The 22,011-nt window shown below is 49.3% G+C and overlaps 1 protein-coding gene across 5 annotated transcripts in view; it reads right to left on the reverse strand.

Annotated features, from left to right (window-relative positions):
- Positions 1 to 545: 545 nt before the first annotated feature.
- Positions 546 to 22,011, reverse strand: part of LOC144612100 (EEF1A lysine methyltransferase 3-like) — a 32,433-nt gene continuing 10,967 nt past the window's right edge. For all 5 annotated transcript variants that reach the window (XM_078431656.1, XM_078431654.1, XM_078431658.1 and 2 more), the window contains 2 exons: positions 4,394 to 4,505; positions 546 to 1,643 (listed from right to left, as the gene is read on the reverse strand). In XM_078431656.1, coding sequence (XP_078287782.1) covers positions 1,249 to 1,643; positions 4,394 to 4,445 — 447 coding nt within the window. In that variant the 5' untranslated portion in view covers positions 4,446 to 4,505 and the 3' untranslated portion in view covers positions 546 to 1,248. The remainder of the gene's footprint in view (positions 1,644 to 4,393; positions 4,506 to 22,011) is intronic.

A 22,011-nucleotide genomic window follows, 5' to 3' on the forward strand; every position in this document is an offset into this window, starting at 1 on the left:
CGTTAACCAGGCCCTTCGGCCCATCGAGTCCGTGCCGACCTGTGATACCCGCACACTAACACTATCCTACACACACTAGGCACAATTTTGCAATTTTACCAAAGCCAATTAACCTACAACCTGCACGTCTTTGGAGTGTGGGAGGAAACTGGAGCACTCGTGGAAAACCCACGCGGTCACAGGGAGAACGTACAAACTCAGTACAGACAGTGGTCAGGATCGAACCCGGGTCTCTGGTGCTGTGAGGCAGCAACTCTACTGTAGCGCCCCCATGCTGTTGTTATAGTTCCTGCCTCAACTCCCTCCTCTGGCAGCTCCATATATCCACCACCATTTATGTGAAAAAGTTGCCCCTCAGTTTCCTAAGTGTGCGGGGATCGCTGGTCGGCACGGACCCGGTGGGCCGAAGGGCCTGTTTCCGCGCTGTATCTCTAAACTAAACTGCAGTGAATTGGCTAGAATGGACGAGTTGGGCCGAAGGGCCTGTTTATGTACTGTATGACTGTCTAACTCGATGACTGGAGAGCCATGGGTCAGAAGGAGAGACGAAGGTAGGTTGGGGCTTTTTTTCTTTCCCTGGAGTATATCAGCTAGCAGGGGCGAGTTGGGCCGAAGGCCCTGTTTATGTACAGTATGACTGTCTAACTCGATGACTGGAGAGCCATGGGTTATAAGGAGAGAGGGATTGGGGGCTATTTTTCTTTCATAGAAACATAGATAATAGGAGCAGGAGGAGGCCATTCGGCCCTTCGAGCCAGCACCGCCATTCACTGAGATCATGGCTGATCATCCACAATCAGTAACCTGTGCCTGACTTCTCCCCATATCCCTTGATTCCACCAGCCCCTAGAGCTCTATCTAACTCTCTCTTAAATTAATCCAGTGAATTTGCCTCCACTGCCCTCTGTGGCAGAGAATTCCACAAATTCACAACTCTCTGGGTGAAAAAGTTTCTTCTCACCTCAGTTTTAAATGGCCTCCCCTTTATTCTTAGTTGGTGGCCCCTGGTTCTGGACTCCCCCAACATTTGGGAACATTTTTCCTGCATCCAGCTTGTCCAGTCCTTTTATAATTTTATACGTCTCTATAAGATCCCCTCTCATCCTTCTAAACTCCAGTGAATACAAGCCCAGTCTTTCCAATCTTTCCTCATATGACAGTCCCGCCATCCCAGGGATTAACCTGGTGAACCTACGCTGCACTGCCTCAATTACAAGGATGTCCTTCCTCAAATGAGGCCCTCGCTCTCTAGTGGCTGAAGCTTTTGCTGGTGACCCTGTAGATGTTGACCTCTTTGTTTCGGGTCTGGTGGACCAGCTCGCAGTGGAAGAGATGAGGGAGGAGGGTGCCGTAGAGGTCCAGGGCGCCCATCTTCTCGCTCATAATGGAGCTGAGATAGATCACGGTGCGCCCATGGCTCAGGTGCAGGAGGGTCTTCTGCAGCGGTTGGAAGGTGCGCGGTCGGTAGACGATGTCGGAGCCCAGGATCACGTCGAGGTCCTTGGGGAACCGGTCCTGGTCCTCGCCCCAAGACAGCGCGGCCACCCTGGGGCGGGGGGTGACGGAGGGCGTGACGTTTCTGGCCACGTTGTGCTCGATCTGACCCAGAACCTCGAGCTGGTCGGTCAGGGTCACCTCTCCTCCTGCCAAACATAGGGCGCGCACGTCCATTCACTGCGTGGTCGACCAGCCGCGCCAACATCTCCTCCCCCCCCCAACTCCCCACCCCCCCTCCACCCACCCCATCTCCCCCCCCCCCCTCCACATCCCCCCCACCCTCCGCGGGGAGCTACGTGAACTGGGGAACACGGGACAGCCAAGGCGTAAGGTGCCGGAGGAAGCAATGGGTCGGGCAGCATCCATGGAGGGAATGGGACGGCGACGTTTCGGGTCGGGACATCTGTGGTGAGGGGGAAAAAACTCCAGATGCTGGTTTAAATCGAAGGTAGACACAAAATGCCGGAGTAACTCGGCGGGTCAGGCAGCGTCACTGGAGAGAAGGAATGGGTGACGTTTTGGGTCGAGACCCTTCTTCAGTCTGAGGAAAAGTCTCGACCTGAAACGTCACCCATTCCTTCTCTCCAGAGATGCTGCCTGACACGCCGAGTTACTCCAGCCTTTTGTATCAACCTATCTGTGGTGGGGAATGGACAGGCAACATCTGGGGAGGGAATGGAGAGATGTTTTGAGTCAAGGCATCTGGCCATCTTTGGATGGGACGGACAGTTGTTTCAAGTTGAGACCCCTGTCCATCTTTGGAAGGAATGGGCAAATGTGTTGACTTGAAACACCTGTCCATCTGGGAAGGCTATGGACATGCAACATCTGGGGAGGGGAGGGGCAGATGTTTCCAGTTGACACGTCTGTTCCATCTTTGGAGTGAACAGACAGATGTTTCAAGTCAAGAGATCCGGCCACCTGGACAGATATTTCGAGTTAACACACCTGTCCATCTTTGATGGGGGGGACAGATGTTTTCAGTGGAGACACCTGTCCATCCGGAGAGGGAATGCAGATGTTCCAAGTCCGTCCAACACCTGTCCGTCTGGGGATATAATGGACAGATGCTTCAGGTCGAGACACATGTCCGTCCGGTGAGGTAATGGACAGATGTTTAGTCAAGACACGTGTCCGGCTGGGGAGGTAATGGACAGATGTTTCAAGTCAAGGCATCCGCCTACTCGGAGAGCGAATGGCCAGATATTTCAAGTCAAGACACCTGTCCTTCTGGGGAGGTAATGGACAGATGGTTAGTCAAGGGAGTCAATTATAAAAGACAAAATTGCGGAGCATTTGGATAGCAGTAGCAGGATCGTTCCGAGTCAGCATGGATTTACGAAGGGGAAATTGTGCTTGACTAATCTTCTGGAAACTTTTGAGGATGTAACTAGGAAAAATGATAGGGGAGAGCCGGTGGATGTGGTGTACCTCGACTCTCAGAAAGCCTTCGACAAGGTCCCACGTAGGAGATTAATAATAATAATAATAATATATTTATTTTATATAGCGCCTTATCACATGCTCAAAGCGCTTTACAAATACAATTAACATGGAAACAAACAGACAAACTATCCTGACGGAAAAGCGGCGAATAATCAACGCCAGCGTCCTCTCACGTCAGGGTCCGGCAGTAGACATTAAAGAGCACAAGACACACAGATACAATTTTTTACACAAAACAGCCACCACAGTGATTGCTCTAGGCATACCCTCACTGTGATGGAAGGCAAAGTCTTATCTCCTCCTCGTTCTTCTCCCGTGGCGCCACGAGGTGATCGAGGCTCCCAACCCCTTGAAGCCCCCACCGGGCGATGGAAAGTCCCAGGGCCGAGCCGAGCAGGCCGATGAAAGTCCTGGGCCCCCACCGGGCGATGGAAAATGCCGCTGCCGAGCCACGCAGGGCGATGAGAGTCCTGAGCCCCCATCGGGCGATGGAAAGTGCTGCGGCCGAGCCACGCAGGGCGATGAGGGGCCTGCGGGCGGGTTGATCGTACCTCGCGCTTCGGGGCGGTCGAAGCTGCTACGGCTGGAGCTCCCAAAAGCCGGTCGCCAGCCAGGGACCTGCGAGCTCCCGATGTTGCGGTCTGCAGGGCCCACGGCCGAAGCCTCCGAGATGGTAAGTCCAGGCCCTGCGACCGGAGTCTTCGAGGTCGATCCCAGCTGGAGGCCGCCGACTGCACGATGTTAGGCCGTTGCGCGAACGGAGATACGACACGGTAAAGGTCGCATCTCCGTTGAGGAGGAGATTTTAAAAAGGTTTCCCCCAACCCCCCCACCACCCCCCTACATACACAGAATTAAAAATAAAACAAAACGTACATTTAACATCGACAATGACAAAAAAACACAAAAAAAAAGATTAGTGGGCAAAATTAGAGCACATGGTATTGGAGGTAGGGTACTGACATGGATAGAATATTGGTTGGCAGAAAGAAAGCAAAGAGTGGGGATAAATGCCACCCAGTCCTTGTCTCCAGAGATGCTGCCTGTCCCGCTGGGCTTTTAGTTTAGTTTAGTTGAGAGGTACAGCGCGGAAACAGACCCTTCGGCCCATCGTATCCGCACCGACCAGTGATCCCCGCACACTAAGTCTATCCTACCCTTTCCGAGGGACAATTTTACATTTTTACACCAAGCCAATTGACCTACAAACATGCACGTCTTTGGATTGTGTGCGGAAACCGAAGATCTCGGAGAAAACCCACGCAGCTCTCACGGGGAGAAGGTACAAACTCCATACAGACAGCGCCCGGATAGAACCCGGGCCTCCGGCGCTGTGAGGGCGCGGCTCTACTCTACACTGTTACTCCAGCGTTGTGTGTGTGTCTTGTAGGGTCGCAGGGGTTGGGAAGGGGACGAAGGACATTGAGACACATCGGATGGGCCCACTCACCCAGGCGTATGGCAAGGATGCCCACGATGCCCGTCCCGGACCCCAGCTCCATCACCTTCTGCCCGGTGAAGGTGATGCGCTCTTCCTCAAAGTAGCGGCAGAGAACGAGGCCCTGAAACGGCAACAACAGCCAATAACGTTTCAAATCGGCATCTGCAACTGTAAGAGTCATGGAGTCATGGGCAGCATCTCTGGAGAACGTGGACAGGTACAAAGTGCTGGAGTAACTCAGCGGGTCAGGCAGCATCTGTGGAGAACGTGGACAGGTACAAAGTGCTGGAGTAACTCAGCGGGTCAGGCAGCATCTGTGGAGAACGTGGACAGGTACAAAGTGCTGGAGTAACTCAGCGGGTCAGGCAGCATCTCTGGAGAACGTGGACAGGTACAAAGTGCCGGAGTAACTCAGCGGGTCAGGCAGCATCTGTGGAGAACTTGGAGAGGTACAAAGTGCTGGAGTAACTCAGCGGGTCAGGCAGCATCTCTGGAGAACGTGGACAGGTACAAAGTGCTGGAGTAACTCATCGGGACAGGCAGCATGTCCGGCGAGAAGGAATGGGTGACCTTTCGAGTCGAGACCCTTGTTCAGACTGAGAAGCCAGCACCACCATTCAATATGACCGTGGCTGATCACCCAGAATCAGTACCCCGTTCTTGCATTTTCTCCATATCCCTTGATTCCGTTAGCCATCAGAGCTACAGTATATATAACTCACAGTGAAATGGCCTCCACTGCCTTCTGTGGCAGAGAATTCCACAGATTCACAACTCTCTGGCTGAAAAACGTTTTTCCTCATCTCAGTCCTAAATGGCCGACCCCTTAATCTTAAACTGTGACCCCTGGTTCTGGACGCCCCCCAAACATCAGGGAAAAATTTCCTGCAGCTAGCCTGTCCAATCCCTCATGAATTTTATATGTTTCTATAAGATCCCCTCCCATCCTTCTAAATTCCATTCTTTCATCAAAGAGCGATCCAGTGTGGTAACAGGCCCTTCGGCCCAACTTGCCCACACCTGCCCAGCTACATGTCCCGGCTACACTCGTCCCACCTGCCTGTGTTTAGTCCATATCCTGACGACTCTGCCATCGTTGGCCTCATCACGGGCGACGATGACAGGACTGATCAAGGAATTTTTGGACTGGTGCCAGCGGAACCGCTTCCGGATCAACGCGGGGAAAACCAGAGAGATGGTGGTAGATTTCCACAGACGCAGCCAGGTCCCCCCCGACAACGGTGAACATCCAGGGAATGGACATCGAGAGGGTGGATTCTTATAAGTGCCTGGGTGTCTACCTCAACAATAAACTGGACACCATTATAGATGAGGCTCTCACTAGGGTCTCTTCTACATCCCGCAGCTCCGCTCTTGCTCCCCCTCCCCCCACTGGCAACAAGGACAGAATCCCCCTCGTTCTCACCTTCCACCCCACCAGCCAGCGGATTCAACTAATCATCCGCCAACATTTCCTTCACCTACAACGGGACCCCACCACTGGCCGTATCTTCCCATCCCCTCCCCTCTCTGTGTTCCGCAGAGACCGTTCCCTCCGTAACTCCCTGGTCCACTCGTCCATTCCTACCCAAACCACCCCAACCCCGAGCACTTTCCCCTGCAACCGCACGAGATGCAACACCTGTCCCTTTACCTCCCCCCTCAACTCCATCCAAGGACCCAAACAGTCTTTCCAGGTGAGACAGAGGTTCACCTGCACCTCCTCCAACCTCATCTATTGCATCCGCTGCTCCAGATGTCAACTTATTTACATCGGCGAAACCAAGCGCAGGCTCGGCGATCGCTTCGCTCAACACCTGCGCTCGGTCCGCATTAACCAAACTGATCTCCCGGTGGCCGAGCACTTCAACTCCCCCTCCCATTCCCAGTCTGACCTTTCTATCATGGGCCTCCTCCAGTGCCATAGTGAGGCTCACCGGAAATTGGAGGAACAGCACCTCATATTTCGCCTGGGCAGTTTGCAGCCCAGTGGTATGAACATCGACTTCTCCAACTTTAGATAGTTCCTCTGTCCCTCCCTTCCCCTCCCCCTTCCCAGATCTCCCTCTATCTTCCTGTCTCCACCTATATCCTTCCTTTTTCCCGCCCCCCCTGACATCAGTCTGAAGAAGGGTCTCGACCCGAAACGTCACCCATTCCTTCTCTCTTGATGTGCTGCCTGACCCGCTAAGGTACTCCAGCATTTTGTGAATAAATACCTTCGATTTGTACCAGCATCTGCAGTTATTTTCTTATAATAAACTGGACTGGGCTGAAAACACCGATGTGCTATACAGAAAGGGCCAGAGCAGACTTTATCTGCTGAGGAGACTCGGGTACTTTGGAGTGCAGGGGGCACTGCTATGGATGTTCTACAACACGGTGGTTGTATCGGCCATCTTCTATGGAGTGGTCTGCTGGAGCAACAGCATCTCAGTGGCAGAGGGGAAGAGACTCGACAAGCTGGTCAAGAACGCCAGCTCTGTCCTGGGTTGCCCCCTCGACTCAGTGCAGGTGGTGGGAGACAGGAGGGTGATGGCAAAGTTAACATCGCTGCTGGACAACGACTCCCACTCCATGCAGGACACTGTCACTGCACTGAGTAGCTCCTTCAGTGACAGACTCCTTCACCCCAAGTGCGTGAAGGAGAGATGTAGGAGGTCCTTCCTTCCCGCTGCATTGAGACTGCACAACCAGCACTGTTCCCAGCAGACCAGTCAACAATAACAGCTAAGAACACACAGAAAACTGATGACAATTTATGTATCTTTTATTGATAACGAATGATCTCTTGCGATCCACTTTGCTGTTGTAACACTGTAAATTTCCCCGATGTGGGACGAATAAAGGAATATATTATTATTATTATTCTCCAGGTGGTGCCACCAGTATGAGCTGCCTCACCAACAGTCTGTCTGTCCCTTCCAGCGTTGATTGTTGTTTTAAGTCTGTGTTAAAGTATGTTTTAGTGTTTCTTGGTTTGTTTTATGTGGGGGGTGGGGGGACCTTAACACCATGACCTTAACACCGTGAAGCCCGCGGTCTCTGGTGAGAAGAGGCCGACTCGGGAGCTCCATGCCACGGAGAGTTTCAACCATCCCGACGCGGGGAGTTTCGATCGCCCCGACGCGAGGGCCTCAGACAGTCGGCAGATGGTTCAACAGCCCGGTCCGCGGGTGAACGAAGAGGAAAATGATGGAACTTTATTACCTTCCATCACAGTGAGGAATGTGGAATCCGCTGTGCTGGATGTTCATGTTACATTTTACTTTATGTGGCTGTGTGTCTTGTTGTTTTTCACTTAGCATGGCTGTATGGAAACTCAAATTTCACTGGACCTTAATTGGTACATGTGACAATGAAGTGAATCTTCATTCTTGAATCTTAAATATCCCTCTAAACCTGTCCCATCCATGTGGAAAGGTAACGTGTGAAAACGACAGGACAAAGCAGACGGCATGTGTCGGAAGGAACTGCAGATGCTGGTTTACACTGAAGATAGACACAAAGTGCTGGAGTAACTCAGCGGGGCAGGCAGCATCTCCAGAGAGAAGGAATGGGTGACGTTTCCCGGTCGAGACCCTTTTTCAGACCAGCAAGTTGCAAATCCATACGATCAAGTCATTGTTAATCCCGTGCACAGAAACATAGAAAATAGGTGCAGGAGGAGGCCATTTGGCCCTTCGAGCCTGTACGCACCGCCATTCATTGTGATCATTGCTGATCATCCACAATCAGTAACCCGTGCCTGCCTTCTCCCCATATCATATCATATCATATATCATATATATACAGCCGGAAACAGGCCTTTTCGGCCCTCCAAGTCCGTGCCGCCCAGTGATCCCCGTACATTAACACTATCCTATACCCACTAGGGACAATTTTTACATTTACCCAGCCAATTAACCTACATACCTGTACGTCTTTGGAGTGTGGGAGGAAACCGAAGATCTCGGAGTAAACCCACGCAGATCACGGGGAGAACGTACAAACTCCTTACAGTGCAGCACCCGTAGTCAGGATCGAACCTGCGTCTCCGGCGCTGCATTCGCTGTAAAGCAGCAACTCTACCGCTGCGCTACCGTGCCGCCCTTGATTCCACTAGCCCCTAGAGCTCTATCTAACTCTCTTTTAAATCCATCCAGTGAATTGACCTCCACTGCCCTCTGTGGCAGAGAATTCCACAAATTCACAACTCTCTGGGTGAAAAAGTTTTTTCTGACCTCAGTTTTAAATGGCGTCCCCTTCATTCTTAGACTGTGTCCCCTGGTTCTGGAATCCCCCAACATCGGGAACATTTTTCCTGCATCTAGCTTGTCCAGTCCTTTTATCATTTTATATGTCTCTATAAGATCCCCTCTCATCCTTCTAAACTCCAGCGAATACAAGTCTAGTCTTTCCAATCTTTCCTCATATGACAGTCCCGCCATCCCGGAGATTAACCTGGTGAACTTACGCTGCACTGCCTCAATTACATGGATTTCCTTCCTCTAATTCATGTGGAACACAGACTCTTCCAGCCTGCAAAAGTGGCACACTGGACTATACACTGGAAATTAGAAGGATGAGAGATACACTGGAATTTAAAATAATGAGAGTGGATCTTATTGAAACATATAAGATTATTAAGCGATTGGACAGGCTAGAGGCAGGAAACATGTTCCCAATGTTGGGGGAGTCCAGAACCAGGGGCCACAGTTTAAGAATAAGGGGTAGGCCATTTAGAACGGAGATGAGGAAAAACATTTTCACTCAGTGAGTTGTAAATCTGTGGAATTCTCTGCCTCAGAAGGCAGTGGAGGCCGATTTTCTGGATGCTTTCAAGAGAGAGTTAGATAGAGCTCTTAAAGATAGCAGAGTTAGGGGGTATGGATAGAGGGCAGGAACGGGTTACTGATTGTGGATGATCAGCCATGATCACATTGAATGGCGGTGCTGGCTCGAAGGGCTGAATGGCCTACTCCTGCACCTATTGTCTATTGAGTCTGTGAACCGCAAGAGAAACAGGTTGCAGGGGACTCCTCGGTGCAGTAGCCTCCACCCCAGCTCCCCCATGTAGAGGGGGTTGCAGGAAACCACGGCCAGGCCTGGACAGGCCAGGCCAACCTTGCGACGTCGCCATGACAACGGGCCTACATTGTCAGGCCTAGAACTCTGCCTCAAAACAACTGGGACTTCAAAATGGCACTCTGTGTGCCACCTCAGTTACACACTTTTGCTGCACCTGACACAATGAAGATTCTTTATCGCAAACTTGTACATAGCGAGGTGCAGTGAAATATTTTGCTTTTGCAGACAAAAATACATGAAAGGGTCACCACAAAGGCGCCGACAAAATTGCAAAAAGTACTCCTACCTTATTCATACCTTAGTCCCCCTTAGTTCTCGCCCCCCCCCCCACCCCCACGTTGCGTCCCCCTTAGTTTAGTTTAGTTTAATTTAGTTTAGAGATACAGTGCAGACACAAGCCCTTCGGCCCACCGAGTCCGCACCGATCAACAATCACCCTGTACACAAGCACTATCCTACACGCAATAGGGACCATTTACAGTTGTTCCGAAGCCCGTCAACCTACAAACCCACACGTCTTCGGGATTTAGTTCAGTTTAGTTTAGTTGAGAGATACTGCGCGGAAACAAGCCACTAGCAACTAGCTTATCCAGTCCGTTTATAATTTTATACATCTCTATAAGATCCCCTCTCATCCTTCTAAACTCCAGTGAATACAAACCCAGTCTTTCCAATCTTTCCTCATATGTCAGTCCCGCCATTCCGGGAATTAACCTAGTGAACCTACGCTGCACGCCCTCCATAGCAAGAATATCCTTCCTCAAATTAGGAGACCAAAACTGCATACAGTACTCCAGATGTGGTCTCACTAGGGCCCTATACAACTGCAGAAGGACTTCTTTGCTCCTATACTCAAATCTTCATGTTATGAATGACAACATGCCATTAGCTTTCTTCACAGCCTGCTGTACCTGCACAATAGACAATAGACAATAGGTGCAGGAGGAGGCCATTCGGCCCTTCGAGCACTCTTACTTTCAGTGACTGGTGTACGATACCAAGGTCTCGTTGCACTTCCTCTTTACCTAATCTGACACCATTGAGGTAATAATCTGCCTCCTTATTTTTGCCGCCAAAGTGGATAACCTCACATTTATCTACATTGCACTGCATCTGCCATGCATCTGCCCAATCACACAACCTGTCCAAGTCACCCTGCAACCTCCTAACATCCTCTTCACAGTTCACACTGCCACCCAGCTTTGTGTCATCTGCAAATTTGCTAGTGTTATTTCTAATTCCATCATCCAAATCATTAATATATATGGTAAACAGTTGCGGCCCCAACACCGAGCCTTGCGGCACTCCACTCGCCACTGCCTGCCATTCTGAAAAGGACCTGTTTACTGCTACTCTTTACTTCCTGTCTGCCAACCAATTCTCTATCCATGTCAACACCCTACCCCCAATACCATGTGCTGTAATTTTGCTCACCAATCTTCCGTGTGGGACCTTATCAAAGGCTTTCTGAAAGTCTAGATACACTACATCCACTGGCTCCCCTTCATCCATTTTACTTGTCACATCCTCAAAAAATTCCGGAAGATTAGTCAAGCATGATTTCTCATTCATAAATCCATGCTGACTTGGACCAATCCTGTGACTGCTATCCAAATGCACCGTTATTGACCTCTTTAATAATTGACCCCAGCATCTTCCCCACCACCGATGTCAGGCTAACTAGTCTGTAATTCCCCGTTTTCTCTCTCGCTCCTTTCTTGAAAAGTGGGATAACCTTCGTTCGGTTCGGACCAGACGGGATAGCCTTCGTTGCCCTCGAGCATCGATGAGCCTTGGGCGCCGGTTTGTGGTTTGTCCCTCCTCGGACCACTGTCGGTCGGTCGGTACTCACCACTGCTGACCGGGAGCTCCCCACAATCCTTGCCGTTTCACAGATGCTCTGACCCAGTCGTCTGGCCATAACAATTTTGCCCTTGTCAAAGTCGCTCAGGTCTTTACTCCTGCCCATTTCTCCTGCATCAACTTCAAGAACTAACTGTTCACTTGCTGCCTAATATATCCCACCCCTTAACAGGTGACATTGTTACAAGATAATCAATGTTATTCACTTGGCCTGTCAGTGGTCATAATGTTTGGGCTGATCGGTGTATGTCCACACACAGATGTAAAGAGATGATACTTTTGACATGTTACTGCAACATAAGGTTTTTTTGTGTACTGAAACACAATATCAACTTCATCTGCACCAATATGTCCAGGGTAAATAATATTGAATCCAGTAAGTATTTTACACAGATTTATTTTTGAATAATGTCTTTTTTTGTAAAAGGTTTTGTCAATCTGACAAAGCTGCTTCTCATGATAAGATGTTTATTTTTTCCACTCAGCAGATAGAAAATAGACAATAGATAATAGGTGCAGGAGGAGGCCATTCAGCCCATCATGCCAGCACTGTCATTCACTGTGATCATGGCTGATCATTCACAACCAGTACCCCGTTCCTGTCTTCTCCCCATATTCCCGCTATCTTTAAGAGCTCAATCTAACTCTCTCTTGAAATCATCCAGAGAATTGGCCTCCACTGCCTTCTAAGGCAGAGAGTTCCACAGATTCACAACTCTCTGGGTGAAAAGGTTCTTCCTCATCTCCATTCTAAATAGCACACCCCTTATTCTTAAACTGTGGCCCCTGGTTCCGGACTCCCCCAACATTGGGAACATGTTTCCTGCCCAATCCCTTAATAATTTTATGTTTCAATAAGATCCCCTCTCATCCGTCTAAATTCCAGCGTATACAAGCCTAGTCGCTCCTATCTTTCAACATACGACAGTCCCGCCATTCCGGGAATTAACCTAGTGAACCTACGCTGCACTGCCTCAATAGCAAGAATGTCCTTCCTCAAATTTTGAGACCAAAACTGCACACAGTTCTCCAGCTGTGGTCTCACTAGGGCCCTGTACAACTGCAGAAGGACCTCTTTACTCCTGTACTCAAATCCTCTCATTATGAAGGCCAACATGTCAAGTCAAGTCAAGTCAATTTATTTGTAGAGCACATTTAAAAACAACCCACGTTGACCAAAGTGCTGCACATCTGACTAGGAAAAAAAAAAAACATACAGTGGCAGGCAGCCAAACACAACGGCGCGGCATTTCATGTGGTTGGCTTTCTTCACTGCCTGCTGTACCTGCATGTTTACTTTCAGTGACTGGTGTACAAGGACACCCAGATCTCGCTGCACTTCCCCTTTACCTAACTTGACACCATTCAGATAATAGATATACCGTGTATATTTTGTACCTGGGCACATGTGATCTATTTGTTAACCTGTATGCTGGGAAATTGTTTGTACAGTTAATAAAACATTGAGAGAAAAAAAAGGGGAAAAACTGTATACAAAAATGAATTTCATTGTGCATTGGTACATGTAACATTAAAGTGCCATTGATCCATTGATATCCGTGACGGCACATTGACCTTCATCAGTCAGAGTATTGAGTGCAAAAGTTGGGAGCTCATGTTGCAGTTATACAAGACGTTGGTGAGACCGCATCCAGAGTATTGTGTTCAGTTCTGGGCACTGTGTTACAGGAAAGATGTCAAGCAGGAAAGGGCACAGAGATTTACCCGGACTTTCACATGTTATCGGAGTAGAACTAGGCCAGTCGGCCCATCGAGTCTACCCCGCAATTCGATCATGGCTGATCTCTGCTACCTCATCCCATTTTCCTGCCTTCTCCCCATAACCCTTGACACCCATTCTAATCAAGAATCTGTCTATCTCTGCCTTAAAATTTATTCACTGACAGCCTCCACAGCCCTCTTCAGCAAGGAGTTCCACTATCCTCTGACTAAAGAAATTCCTCCTCATCTTTCTAAAAGAGTGTCCTTTAATTCTGAGGCTGTGCCCTCTGATCCTGGACTCTCCCACTAGTGGAAACATCTTCTCCACATCCACTCTACCACTGTCTTTCATTAAGCAAGTTTCAGTGAGGTCCCCCCTCATCCTTCCAAACTCCAGCGAGTACAGGCCCAGTGCCGACAAATGCTCATCGTACGTTAACCCACTCATTCCTGGAATCATTCTCGTAAACCTCCTCTGGACCCTCTCCAGAGCAAGCACATCCTTCCTCTGATATGGGGTGCAAAATTGCTCACGGTATTCCAAATGCAGCCTGACCAGTGCCTTATAGAGCCTCAGCATTACATCTCTGTTTTTGTATTCCAGTCCTCTTGATATAAATGCTCTATCATATAGAATTGGCAATGAATTTGCCCTCATTACCAATTCCACTTGCAAATTAATTTTTTGGGAGTCCCGCACATCCGATTTCTAGATTTTCAAGTCCTGGATATTAAACATAGAATAATAGGTGTAAGAGTGGGCCATTCGGCCCCACGAACCAGCACCGCCATTCATTGTGATCATGGCTGATCATCCACAATCAGTAACCCGTGCCTGCCTTCTCCCCATAATCCCTTGATTCCGTTAGTCCTAAGAGCTAAATCTAACTCTCTCTTGAATACATCCAGTGAATTGGCCTCCACTGCCTTCTGTGGCAGAGAATTCCACAAAATCACAACTCTCTGGGTGAAAAGTTTTTTCTCATCTCAGTCTTAAATTAGTAAGAATGCAGATGATACTAAGATAGGTGGTGTAGTTAATAATGAAGTAGATTTTCAAAGTCTACAGAGAGACTTGGGCCTTTTGGAAGGGTGGGCTGAAAGATGGCAGATGGAGTTTAATGCTGATAAGTGTGAGGTGCTGCATTTTGGTAGGACAAATCAAAATAGGACATACAGGGTAAATGGTAGGGAATTGAGGAATGCAGTGGAACAGAGGGATCTGGGAATAACTGTGCATTGTTCCCTGAAGGTGGAATCTCATGTGGATAGGGTGGTGAAGAAGGCGTTTGGTATGCTTGCCTTTATAAATCAGAGCATCGAATATAGAAGTCGGGATGTAATGTTGAAATTGTACAGGGCATTGGTGAGGCCGAATCTGGAGTATGGTGACCAGTTCTGGTCGCCAAATTATAGGAAGGATGTCGACAAAATGGAGAGGGTACAGAGGAGATTTATTAGAATGCTGCCTGGGTTTCAGCACTTAAGCTACAGAGAGAGGTTGAACAGGTTGGGTCTTTATTCTTTGGAGCGTAGAAGGTTGAGGGGGGACTTGATAGAGGTTTTTAAAATTATAAGAGGGACGGACAGAGTTGACGTGGGTAGGCCTTTCCCTTTGAGAGTGGGGAAGATTCCAACAAGGGGACATAACTTCAGAATTAAGGGACAAAAGTTTAGGGGCAACATGAGGGGTAACTTCTTTACTCAGAGGGTGGTGGCTGTGTGGAATGAGCTTCCGGTGGAAGTGGTGGAGGCAGGCTCGATTTTATTATTTAAGAGTAAATTGGATAGGTATATGGATAAGAGGGGATTGGAGGGTTATGGTCTGAGAGCAGGTAGATGAGACTAGGTCAGAGAAAGTGGTCGGCGTGGACTGGTAGGGCCGGACGGGCCTGTTTCCGTGCTGTAATTGTTATATGGTTAAATGGCCGACCGCTTATTCTTAAACTGTGAACCCTGGTTCTGGACTCCTCCAACATCGGGAACATTTTTCCACCATCTAGCCTGTCCAATCCCTTAATAATTTTACATGTTTCTAAAAGATCCCCTCTTATCCTTCGAAATTCTAGTGAAAATATAAGCCCAGTCGATCCATTCTTTCATCATATGTCAGTCCCGCCATCCCGGGGATTATCCTGGTGAACCTACGCTGCACTGCCTCAATAGCAAGAATGTCCTTCCTCAAACTACGAGACCAAAACCTCACACAATACTCCAGGTGCGGTCTCACCAGAGCCCTGTACAACTGCAACAGGAACGCCTTGCTCCTAAACTCAAATCCTCTCTTTATGAAGGCCAACATGCCATTAGCTTTCTTCGCTGCCTGCTGTACCTGCATGCCTACTTTCAGTGACTGATGTACAAGGACACCCAAGTCTCGTTGCATCTCCTCTTCTCCTAATCAGACACCATTCCGATGATAATCTGTCTTCTTGTTTTTGCTACCAAGCTGGATAGCTTCACATTTACCACCGGGTGGCGCCACCAGCACGAGCTGCCTCGCCAACAGTCGGTCTGTCCCTTCTATCTTTCTTTGTTATGTTAAGTATGTGTTAAAGTATGTTTTAGTGTTCCTTGGTTGGTTTTATGTGGGGGAGGGGGGGGGGGGAAACTTTTTTCAATCTCTTACCTCGATGGAGATGTGATTTTTCTCCGTATCGTATCTCCGTCCCCACTGCGGCCTAACATCGAGGGGTTGGTGGCCTTTCCTGGAGACCAGCCCGGCGCTTCATGCCGCGGGCGCGGCACGGACTTTAACATCTCGGAGCTGCGATCCTTTGCTGGGGATCGACTGTGGGGAGCTCCAACCGCGGGGCCTGTGGTCCTTAACACCGTGATGCCTGCGGTCTCTGGTGAGAAGAGGCCGACTCGGGAGCTCCGTGCCGCGGAGAGTGTCAACTGTCCCGACGCGGGGAGTTTCGATCGCCCCGACGCGAGGGCCTCGGACAGTCGGCAGACGGTTCAACAGCCCCGACCGCGGGTGAGCGAAGAGGAAGGTGATTTAACTTTATTCCATTCCATCACAGTGAGGAATGTGGAATCCGCTGTGGTGGATGTTCATGTTACATTTTACTTGATGTGGCTGTGTGTCTTGTTGCTTTTCACATAATAGACAATAGACAACAGGTGCAGGAGTAGGCCATTCGGCCCTTCGAGCCTGTACGCACCGCCATTCAATGTGATCATGGCTGATCATTCTCAATCAGTACCCCGTTCCTGCCTTCTCCCCATACCCCCTGACTCCGCTATCCTTATGAGCTCTATCTAGCTCTCTCTTGGCTGTATGGCTGTATGGTAACTCAAATTTCACTGGACCTTAATTGGTACATGTGACAATAAATTGATCTTGATCTTGAAATCTTGAAATTCTTAACAGCCAACTATCCCAGAACCAATAGGGGCACGGTGGCACAGCGGTAGAGTTTCCGCCTTACAGCGAATGCAGCGCCGCAGACCCGGGTTCCATCCCGACTACGGGCGCCGTCTGTACGGATTTTGCACATTCTCCCCGTGACCTGCGTAGGTTTTCTCCGTGATCTTCGGTTTAGAAAATAGGTGCAGGAGAAGGCCATTTGGCCCTCCGAGCCAGAACCGCCACTCTCCAAAGAGGTGCAGGTATGTAGGGAAATTTGCTTGGTAAATGTAAAAATTGTCCCTGGTGTGTGTAGGATAGTGTTAATGTGCGGGGATCGCTGGGCGGCGCCGACCCGGCGGGCCGAAGGGCCTGTTTCCGCACTGTATCTCTGAACTAAAACTAAACAATGGATCATTTGTCATTGGGGATTGAGGTGAGGAGGAACGTCTTTAGTCAGAGGTTAAGTGGATGTGGTGAGGATGTTTCCACTAGTGGGAGAGTATAGGACCCCCAACCTTTTGCAGCTGTCTTTGGTGTAAACCGCATCTGCAGAACATCACATGCAATAAAGCTCCAGATCCCACACCCAAGGAATGCACAAGCCTCGAGGTGAGATGTCGTGTTTTTTATTAGTTTGTTCTTCACGCATCGAACGTTCACATCAACTAATTTACAACTGGGACCCTGGGCAACAGGGATCGGCCGGGACAAGAGACCACCGCAACTCCAGCGGGAACAATCCCGTCAGGAAGCCGAGCAAGAGGGTCCGGAGAGCCCAGGAACCGAGGGGGAGAGGGGGGAGGGGGAGAGGGGTGAGGGGGGAGAGGGGTGAGGGGGAGAGGGGTGAGGGGGGAGAGGGGAGAGGGGGAGAGGGGTTAGGGGAAGAGCGGTGAGAGGGGGTGAGGGGGGAGAGCAGTTAGAGGGGTGAGGGGGGAGAGGGGTGAGGGGGAGAGGGGTGAGGGGGTGAGAGGGAGAGGGGTGAAGGGGGAGAGGGGTGAAGGGAGAGAGGGGGTGAGGGGGGAGAGGGGGTGAGGGGGAGAGAGGTGAGGGGGAGAAGGGTGAGGGGGGGAGAGGGGTAGGGGCAGAGGGGTGAGAGGGGTAGGGGAGAGGAGTGAGAGGGGAGAGGGGTGAGGGGGGAGAGGAGTGAGGGGGGAGAGGGGGGAGAGGGATGGAGGGGGAGGGGGTGAGATACAGAGGCACATCCTCCTCGGGGTCTGTGTGGAACACACACCCCCACGTCAGGTCCCAACACCCACCCCCTCACAAACACCGTCCTGCCCTCATCTCCTTGCCCCGCGTCCCATCCCCTGCCTGCCCACCCATCACCCCTCCTGTCCCCCCTCCTCAACTCTCCCCTCCCCCTCTATTTCCTGCCCTCCCCTCACCCCTTCTGTCCCCCCTGCCCCCTCTCCTCACCCCTCCCCTTCTGTCCCCCCTCTCCTCAACTCTCCCCTCCCCTTCTATTTTCTCTCTCTCTCTCTCTTCTCTCTCTCTCTCTCTCTCTCTCTCTCTCTCTCTCTCTCTCTCTCTCTCTCTCTCTCTCTCTCCTCTCTCTCTCTCTCTCTCTCTCTCTCTCTCTCTCTCTCTCTCTCTCTCTCTCTCTCTCTCTCTCTCTCTCTCTCTCTCTCTCTCTCTCTCTCTCTCTCTCCTTGTGTTACAGTTCTAGGCCTTGAAAAAAATCTTTATCTGTGATGGGGATTCCTAAGGCCTAAGACCGACCTAAGGCCTAAGACCGACCTAAGGCTTAAGACCGACCTAAGGCCTAAGACCGACCTAAGGCCTACGACCGACCTAAGGCCTACGACCGACCTAAGGCCTAAGACCGACCTAAGGCCTATGACCGACCTAAGGCCTAAGACCGACCTAAGGCCTAAGACCGACCGTAAGGCCTAAGACCGACCTAAGGCCTAAGACCGACCTAAGGCCTAAGACCGACCTAAGGCCTAAGACCGACCTAAGGCCTAAGACCGACCAAAGGCCTAAGACCGACCTAAGGCCTAAGACCGACCTAAGGCCTAAGACCGACCTAAGGCCTAAGACCGACCTAAGACCTAAGATCGACCTAAGACGACCTAAGACCGACCTAAGACCGACCTCACCCGGGCAGAGGGGGTGGGGTTGCTCTGATGGTAAGGAATGATATTCATTCCCTTGCAAGAGGTGACATAGAATCAGGAGATGTTGAATCAGTATGGATAGAAATGAGAAATTGTAAGGGTAAAAAGACCCTAATGGGAGTTATCTACAGACCCCCAAACAGTAGCCTCGACATAGGGTGCAAGTTGAATCAGGAGATAAAATTGGCGTGTCAAAAATGTAATGCTACGGTGGTTATGGGAGATTTCAACATGCAGGTAGACTGGGAAAATCAGGTTGGAAATGGACCCCAGGAAAGAGAGTTTGTAGAGTGCCTTCGAGATGGATTCTTAGAACAGCTTGTACTGGAGCCTACCAGGGAGAAGGCAATTCTGGATTTAGTGTTTGTGTAATCATCCTGATCTGATAAGGGGACTAGAGGTAAAAGAGCCATTAGGAGGCAGTGATCACAACATGATAAGTTTTACTCTGCAAATGGAAAGGCAGAAGGGAAAATCGGAAGTGTCGGTATTACAGTATAGCAAAGGGGATTACAGAGGCATGAGGCGGGAGCTGGCCAAAATTGGACTGGAAGGAGGCCCTAGCAGGGAAGACGGTAGTAGAACAGCAATGGCAGGTATTCCTGGGAATAATGCAGAGGTTGCAGGATCAATTTATTCCAAAGAGGCGGAAAGACTCTAAGGGGAGTAAGAGACACCTGTGGCTGACAAGGGAAGTCAGGGACAGCATAAAAATTAAGGAGAGGAAGTATAACATAGCAAAGAAGAGTGGGAAGACAGAGGATTGGGACTCTTTTAAAGAGCAACAAAAGTTAACTAAAAAGGCAATACCGGGAGAAAAGATGAGGTACGAGGGTAAACTAGCCAATAATATAAAGGAGGATAGCAAAAGTTTTTTTAGGTACGTGAAGAGGAAAAAAATAGTCAAGGCAAATGTGGGTTCCTTGAAGACAGAAACAGGGGAATTTATTATGGGGAACAAAGAAATGGCAGACGAGTTAAACCGTTACTTTGGATCTGTCTTCACTGAGGAAGATACACACAATCTCCCAAATGTTCTAGGGACCGGAGAACCTAGGGTGATAGAGGAACTGAAGGAAATCCACATTAGGCAGGAAATGGTTTTGGGTAGACTGATGGGACTGAAGGCTGATAAATCCCCAGGGCCTGATGGTCTGCATCCCAGGGTACTTAAGGAGGTGGCTCTAGAAATAGTGGAAGCATTGGAGATCATTTTTCAATGTTCTATAGATTCAGGATCAGTTCCTGTGGATTGGAGGATAGCAAATGTTATCCCACTTTTTAAGAAAGGAGGGAGGGAGAGAGAAAACGGGTAATTATAGACCAGTTAGTCTGACATCAGTGGTGGGGAAGATGCTGGAGTCAATTATAAAAGACGAAATTGCTGAGCATTTGGATAGCAGTAACGGGATCATTCCGAGTCAGCATGGATTTACGAAGGGGAAATCATGCTTGACAAATCTACTGGAATTTTTTGAGGATGTAACTAGGAAAATTGACAGGGGAGAGTCAGTGGATGTGGTGTACCGCGACTTTCAGAAAGCCTTCGACAAGGTCCCACATAGGAGATTAGTGGGCAAAATTAGGGCACATGGTATCGGGGGTAGGGTACTGACATGGATAGAAAATTGGTTGACAGACAGAAAGCAAAGAGTGGGGATAAATGGGTCCCTTTCGGAATGGCAGGCAGTGACCAGTGGGGTACCGCAAGGTTCGGTGCTGGGACCCCAGCTATTTACGATATACATTAATGACTTAGACGAAGGGATTAAAAGTACCATTAGCAAATTTGCAGATGATACTAAGCTGGGGGGTAGTGTGAATTGTGAGGAAGATGCAATAAGGCTGCAGGGTGACTTGGACAGGTTGTGTGAGTGGGCGGATACATGGCAGATGCAGTTTAATGTAGATAAGTGTGAGGTTATTCACTTTGGAAGTAAGAATAGAAAGGCAGATTATTATCTGAATGGTGTCAAGTTAGGAGGAGGGGGAGTAAAACGAGATCTGGGTGTCCTAGTGCATCAGTCAATGAAAGGAAGCATGCAGGTACAGCAGGCAGTGAAGAAAGCCAATGGAATGTTGGCCTTCGTAACAAGAGGAGTTGAGTATAGGAGCAAAGAGGTCCTTCTACAGTTGTACCGGGCCCTGGTGAGACCGCACCTGGAGTACTGTGTGCAGTTTTGGTCTCCAAATTTGAGGAAGGATATTCTTGCTATTGAGGGCGTGCAGCGTAGGTTTACTAGGTTAATTCCCGGAATGGCGGGACAGTCATTGGATGCTTTCAAGAGAGAGCTGGATAGAGCACTTAAGGATAGCGGAGTGAGGGGGTATGGGGAGAAGGCAGGAACGGGGTACTGATTGAGAGTGATCAGCCATGATCGCATTGAATGGCGGTGCTGGCTCGAAGGGCTGAATGGCCTACTCCTGCACCTATTGTCTATTGTTCCTGCCTTCTCCCCATACCCCCTCACTCCGCTATCCTTAAGAGCTCTATCCAGCTGTCTCTTGAAAGCATCCAACGAACTGGCCTCCACTGACTTCTGAGGCAGAGAATTCCACACCTTCACCACTCTCTGACTGAAAAAGTTCTTCCTCATCTCCGTTCTAAATGGCCTACCCCTTATTCTTAAACTGTGGCCCCTTGTTCTGGACTCCCCCAACATTGGGAACATGTTTCCTGCCTCTAATGTGTCCAATCCCCTAATTATCTTATATGTTTCAATAAGATCCCCCCTCATCCTTCTATATTCCAGTGTATACAAGCCTAATTGCTCCAGCCTTTCAACATACGACAGTCCCGCCATTCCGGGAATTAACCTAGTGAACCTACGCTGCACGCCCTCAATAGCAAAAATGGGTTTATACCGGGCGAACGGAACTTAATGAAAAACAATGCGAGGTTAAGCACTTGTGTAAAGTATGAAAAGGCAGTAGAAATTAAAAGTGGGTGGAGTGCAGACAGATCGAGGTGTTCTTGTGCATGAGACACCTGACAGTCGACATGAAAGTGCGACAAACGTCAGGAAGGTAAGCAGCACATTGGGATTTATTGCAAGCGGTGTTGGAGATGAAAATACAGTTTAAGTTTAGCCATACCTGAAATACTATGTGCAATGTTGGTATCGTTATTTAACAGTATATTTGCATTGAAAATAGCCCAAAAGAGATTAACTCACCTAATTTCAGGGATAAAGCTTTTATACCACCACAAATGTCTAAAAGTGTTGGTTTCTGTTGTTTGGAGTTGACAAGGATGCGGGATGAAGGGTGAGCCACACACGGTCCTACAGCGGCAGAACAGTGTAGTTGTTGGGACAGAGTCAGAGATAAACAGCATGGAAACAGGACCTTTGAGTGCACACCAACCATCCTTTAAAAAAAATCCTACCCTCAACTATGTTATTCTCCCCCATTTTATCTTTGGGCTTTTTTTGTTTTTCACTAATATTGTTTTTATTAATGAACTGAAAATGTATTTGTTTTTATGTTATTGTTCAGAC

Source organism: Rhinoraja longicauda, chromosome 43 (genome assembly GCF_053455715.1).
Source record: "Rhinoraja longicauda isolate Sanriku21f chromosome 43, sRhiLon1.1, whole genome shotgun sequence".
In the NCBI taxonomy this organism is placed as follows: domain Eukaryota; kingdom Metazoa; phylum Chordata; class Chondrichthyes; order Rajiformes; family Arhynchobatidae; genus Rhinoraja; species Rhinoraja longicauda.